Source organism: Zeus faber (assembly GCF_960531495.2).
Source record: "Zeus faber genome assembly, chromosome: 18".
NCBI classification, from domain to species: Eukaryota; Metazoa; Chordata; class Actinopteri; order Zeiformes; family Zeidae; genus Zeus; species Zeus faber.
In genome coordinates this window covers 11,484,318-11,490,654 of record NC_137210.1, presented here as the reverse complement: position 1 = coordinate 11,490,654, position 6,337 = coordinate 11,484,318, and the positions used below count along the sequence as shown (strand labels likewise).

General features: G+C 47.8%; 1 protein-coding gene across 1 annotated transcript; it reads right to left on the bottom strand.

Moving 5' to 3' along the window:
* Positions 1 to 3,014: 3,014 nt before the first annotated feature.
* On the bottom strand, positions 3,015 to 6,050 carry zic5 (zic family member 5 (odd-paired homolog, Drosophila); the record flags this gene model as incomplete). The annotated part of the gene is made up of 2 exons (XM_080019055.1): positions 3,015 to 3,457; positions 4,943 to 6,050. 2 exons carry the CDS (start codon positions 6,048 to 6,050, stop codon positions 3,015 to 3,017), a joined length of 1,551 nt encoding a protein of 516 aa, XP_079875181.1.
* Between the last annotated feature and the right edge of the window lie 287 nt (positions 6,051 to 6,337).

Genomic DNA, 6,337 nt, shown 5'->3' with positions numbered 1-6,337 from the left:
GTCTTTCAAGAGGTTCCGGGGGTCCCCCCCTCCCCCCAGCTGAAATGATTATAGTTTAAACTTCAGCCTTGTTTGATTTGGACATCAGATAATCTGCAATACGCATGATTGCGATGACTGTTTTGATCACTGTGGTCTCCCTAACTATACGGACGTTTGGACGAAAATCTTATCCAACAATTAAAAACCGTCTGAGATTTGGGGTCCCGGAGACGAGGGTCTGATCGAATGGGATCCGTGACCCAACGCCTGTCAAAGGGAGGGTCCTTGATATGAACAAGGTTGAGAATCGCTGGGATGCAACGTCCGAGGTAACAGCCGCCGTCCTGTTGCCGCATTTTGCTGTAAGTGAACTATGTCTGACTGTCTGGACGGACGTGGCCTCACCCAAATGCTCCTGTCATTCGGGTTTTGCAGCTGAAGCACAGTCCTGTGATCGTCTCCAGTGTTCCCACGTCGTGTAACCTGTCCACAGTGCTCCTTGCATGGCAACAAACCCCACATCTGGACCGCTTTGCTTCTAGTTCATTTAGCTGCAGTTAGTGGTTTTCATCTGGACATATTCAAATGGGAGAGTCCTCGCCATAGAAATCCTAACGCACCATGAAAAGTGTCAAAGCGACCAGTGTTCCGCTCTGAGGCCGGAGCCTTTGAAGTGACGCTCAATTTTAATTCTATGGACTAGACAGGGAACACTTTGAAAGTGAGATTGGGCGTTTTAAATGGAGGAAATGAGAGGGGGGGGGGCTTGTTTTATACACTCTATACAAGGTCTGCCTTATTGTTGGATATCTTTTTATCTTTTATTTTTCCCATGAATGATTCATGCCTCGGGTGCTTTGTGCCGTCCCGCCTCTTAGAGGTAACCCTGTCGGGGGGTCTGTAAGTTCCTCCATTAGCCCGGTGATTGGTTGATACCAGAGCCCTGTTTGGGTCTGATTGGCCCATTTTGTGAGATAACAATCAGAAGTTAGCAAAAAAAAAAAAAAGATGAATTGGGGGAATTTTTGCCCCCCAAAATATTTCTCATAGCATAATATGGCAATGACAAATGCAATGCATCGGATAACTTAATAATTAACAATGAATGGAAATGCATGGGCTTATTTTCACAAATGCTACGAATGACCAAGCAATTACAAAATACATAAAATAAAGTGTTCCCTGACAGAATATCAATATTTCCTAGAAGATGATTTGCCAGTTAGAAATCTATGGGTGTTTTGAATCACCTGGTTACCCCCCATATTAGTTTGGTAAAACCAGGCAGGAACAGGCAGCTGAAATGTTAGAAAATAGGAAAATAAAAGTTGATGAATTCATCGGAAAATGTAATTTTCAACCCTTCTCCCCTGGAAATTTTTAACCCTGGAAATGGTGTACCAAACATGTTTGATGGAATGACACTTGTTTACTATTGATGTTATATTTCTGTGGTGCGTTTATTCTGTTTGAGCACGATTTCATCTTCTGTATGGTGAGCTTTTGCTTTGATTTGGGACATAAAAAGGTCTACACAGTCGACTGATTCATTATTTTTTTTATCCATCATATCCAACGGCACCATGCACCTCAATGAGAAAGACAGATCACTACAAAAGGGCATGCGAGAAAAGGGATTTGTTTTCACATTACACAGCCTATTCAAGTATTTCTTTTTCCTTTTACAGAACACAATAAAAGCATCCGCACTACATATCACCAAAACTGAAATTATTATTCTTTGGTGTCTCCGTAATTTTCAGTACAACACTTAAACCGGCAAATAAATTACAATGTACAAAACAACATTTTTTTTCAATAATTAAAACCTACAACATTCACGAGCATCGATACAATTACATATGTACAAATCCTTCAGGGACAAAGCCTGTCAGTGAAGACATTTATGGTCTCAAGGGACTTATTCATACTCTTTAACGAGCATTACAATGATCTGCGTGTGTGTGCGCGTGTGTATGTGTGCGCGTGTGTGTGTGTGTGTCTTTTGCATAAAATATAGTCTTAAATAGTTTTTTTTCTTTTAAATATTAACCTACAAAATCCCACCCAAACATACGCACGGTATAAATCTCCAAAAATATGAGCGCCCTCAAAACACCCAAATAGTAGCATGTACACGTCCTGATTTTTTTTTTTTTTTTTGTTTGTTTGTTTTTTTTGCCTTCGGGTATGTTCAAGTTGTACTACATCTCATAAAAGCCTAAATCGTCACGGAATAATTCAACATTATTTGCTGGTAACCATGAAGTACTAAGGAGTTTAAAAGTGACATTGTTGTGTCCGCCCCCCCCCCGCCCCCCCGAAAATTCCTGAATTTCACTGAGATTGATGGTTGACCACTTAATGAACTGCTGAAAAGACCGAAAACACATGATAAAGTTTGGGGCATTTTTAGGGAGTTTTATCACAGGCTGCAAATTACACCCTGCACTGTGTTGCTTTGCGAAAAGGTAGTCTTTAAAATTCCATCCTGCTCCATTCAGATTGTGGTTCCCAAGAAATGTATTGGCCCTCTCATATAGGTCTATAACCGATTAAAAAAAAATACTGAAAAGGCTTTTCTGTGCTAAGATCCACCCGTTTGAATTTCAATCTGTCCTGTAAGTGTGTGTTCCTCTCATGTGAAAAGGAGTTTTTTTGAATTTTAAAGATATGATTTCTCATGCTTTTGCCCTATTACGGGGGTGCTATGGCGAAGGCAGCTCTTCCCCGATCACGTCGGGCCCACATCCAGGTCAGCAAATTACATTATAACACGTTTAGCACAACCCTGTATCAAGTATCAAGAATTGTACAAATGATAGAAAAAAATCTCTGGCATTTCCCCCAAGCGTGTGGGCCGGAAACAGGGTCTCGAGAACAAAACAAGAACAACCGGTTGAGTTTTTTTGTTGTTGTGTGTTTTGTTTGTGTGTGTGTGTGTGTGTGTGTGTGTGTGTGTGTGTGTGTGTGTGTGTGTGTGTGTGTGTGTGTGTGTGTGTGTGTGTGTGTGCGTGTGTGTCAGTGTGCTATCAGAGTGTCGTCCTGGGGTCGGGGCTTCTGAAAGAGTCCTCGTCGTCCGAGTCCGACGTGGGCATGTCGCTGGAGGGCGTGTGGAGGTGGTTGTGCCCGCCGCTGCCCTGGCACACGTACCATTCGTTGAGGTTGGTCACCTGAGGCGAGAGGTTGGACGAGCGGTTGCGTCCCGGTTCGGAGTTGGGCGACAGGGGGTCCCCCAGGGGGTTGGTGGAGGAGGAGATGTAGCCCATGTTGTTGGACGGGGGCGGCGGGGACTTGCAGTGGACCTTCATGTGCTTCCGCAGCGAGCTGGGGTGCGTGTAGGACTTGTCGCAGCCGCGCACCTTGCAGTAGTAGGGCTTGTCGCTGGTGTGGACGTGGGAGTGCTTCTTCCGGTCGCTGCTGTTGGCGAATTTCCTGTCGCAGCCGTCAAACTCGCACTTGAAAGGTTTCTCTCCTTGAATTGGATAGAGGCACACACAAAAACACACACACACACACACACACACACACACACACACACACACACACAGACACACACACACACACACACACACAGCTTCAGTGTCATCACATCCTTCTTTGCCGCAGTGCCAATGAGCCCATCTTTGTTTTGTAGAGGGGTCATTCAATGGAGTTCGACCTCTCTCCGAAACACTTGAGTGGATGCCACAGAGCCACATCGCCCTTGCACATTATTCCCTCTGAACTTGAGCTCTAGCCGCTGCTCTCGCCTGCCGCTCAGCATATCATTTCATGTACTTCATGGAGGGTCAACTGGACCATAACCAGGTGGTGGGGCAGCTCATGTGTCCACTGGGGGCTTCCTCTCTGGCTCTTTAGCATAACTTATTCAGTGAAATTTAAAGAGCACATGTTTTCCACACCCACATGCACTAAAACATGGGTTAGACATGCCACAAGGCCTCTGGGCTGCATGTGCAGCAGAGTGTCTCCTGACCACAAGGAGCCCCCCCCCCCCCCCCCACACACACACACACAAAAAAAAACAGACAAAATTGGTCAAGGCTGAGATCATATATACAAGGTAGAAAAATCCCAGACGTTACACAAATACGATTAAAAAATACTAATAGCGTCTACATCACACTACATTTGTTCTGCATATGTAAATAAAAATTGTTAAAGGAATTAAAACACATTGGTTCGGATGCAAAATGCAATTAAAAGACACGTGGGTGTATTTTTCTCCAGGGGTTTCAAGAATCAGCTTTTGCCTTTTTGGGAGAGGGGGGGGGGGGGGGGGGGATGTTGAATCATGAAGACCACCTCTTGATCAAATATTGGTATATTTATTATTAAAGAATTGAAATGCATGAGATTTACGGACTCCTAAATCGATTTGAACGGCTCATCATAATTGAGCTGCTCTGACTCCAGCTCAGTACTTTTTTCAAAATATGTACTTTATGCCTTGGGGAAAGGGCGCGCGTGCACACGCACACACACACGCACACACACACACACACACACACACACACACACACACACACACACACACACACACACACACAACTGTCCGATTACGATGAGGAATTGCTATTAATACGAGGTTACTCATATTTATTTTAGCTTGAGTATTTTGAATTTAGATTTGTATTGCCATATGCTTAAAATCATACGCGGACTTCTTGTAAATTGTTTTTGAGAAATTAGTAAAAAAAACTATTATTTCTAAAGACACATTTACTAAAATAACTTCATCCATATGAAGCGTTGGTATAGTACGATACCCCCACTACGTCAACAGCAAGCGCGACTAAACCGATCCTACAAATTAAGGGCTCGATCCGCGATTTGAACGCACGCTCGGGATAAGTTGTTATTACGAATCGGGGTCGTTTTTTTTTTTGTTTTTTTTTTTGGCGGGGGCGGGGGAGTGGGGTGGGGGGGGGGGTGTTTTCTCCATTTCGCCACTGACCTGTGTGCGTCCTCTTGTGGATCTTGAGGTTTTCCGACCGCGCGAACACCTTCCCGCAGCCGGGGAACGGGCACGGGAAGGGCTTCTCCCCGGTGTGCACCCTGATGTGGTTGATCAGCTTGTACTTCGCCTTGAACGCCTTGCCCTCGCGCGGGCACTCCTCCCAGAAGCAGACGTGCGTGCTCTGCTCGGGTCCGCCGACGTGCTCCACCGTGACGTGGTTCACCAGCTCGTGCATGGTGCTGTAGGTTTTGGAGCAGGGCTTCTTGGAACTTTGCTCCGGCTCGATCCACTTGCAGATCAGCTCCTGCTTGATGGGCTGCCGCATGTAGCGCAGGAACGCCGCCGCCCCCGCCGCCGCCGCCGCCGCTCCGTGCGGGGCGGAGGACGCGATGTTGACGCTTAAGTTCATGGAGTTGTAGCCGTGGAGGGAGGACGGTCCATAGTGGTCCGGCCTGTGACCGAAGTGCTCCGGCCTGCCGTAGATGTCCCCCGGTATGCCCAGGCGCATCTGCCCGTTCAGGGCATGGTGGTGGTGGTGGTGGTGGTGGGCGCCCGGGGACGTCTGGTCGTGGAGTCCGGTGAAGAGCGGATGGGCCCCGCTTTCCGTGTGCCCGTACGCACCTGTTGGGGAGATGAACACGCCGTGGTGATGGGGGGAGGAGGCGGAGGAGCTGTGCTGGTCGCCAAGTGCGTGCATGGCAGAGGCCGAGAGCTCTCTCCTGAGGATGAAGTCCCTGCTGCTCGAGTAGCCCGAGTGGGGGTGGTGGTGGTGGTGGTGGTGGTGGGCCACGGGGAAGCCCGCCGACGCGGTCTGCGTGGAGGAGGTGAAGGACGCCGCGGTCTGGGCTTCGGGGTGGCTCTGGATCGGCTGAGACGGGCTGGGTTTGGGCGCGTTGGTCTGCGCCATGTGCTCGGGTCCGAATGGAGTGAGCGCCACTCCGGGGTCGTTGCCCAGCTCCCCGGGGTGGAGGTGGGCATGGTGGGAGAGAGGGTGATGCCCCCCCAGCCCCGGGAAGCCTGTCATATTCTGATGGGGAAGGGGCTGAGTGGCTGCCAAATCCGCTAATCTGATCGCTGGGTTCCTCTTGCTTAAAGGGGGCTCCATAACTACTCTGCCAAGTCCATCCACACTCACCACACCACCATCATCTAAAACATTAGGAAATAAGAATATGACGCTCTCTAACTTGTTTTTTTTTTTTTTTTTGTTGTTGTTGTTTTTTTGTTTTTTTTTTGTCCCGCTTCTAACTCCGCTTGCTCCTTTTCCCACTTCTGTCCTCAAGCGATTGGCAGAACATACAACAGTTGGAGGACACAGTGGGGAATACAGTTTAGAAATGGCGCTGCGGGTATTGGACGGATCGCTGTGACTGGCAGTTAAGAGGACGAGGC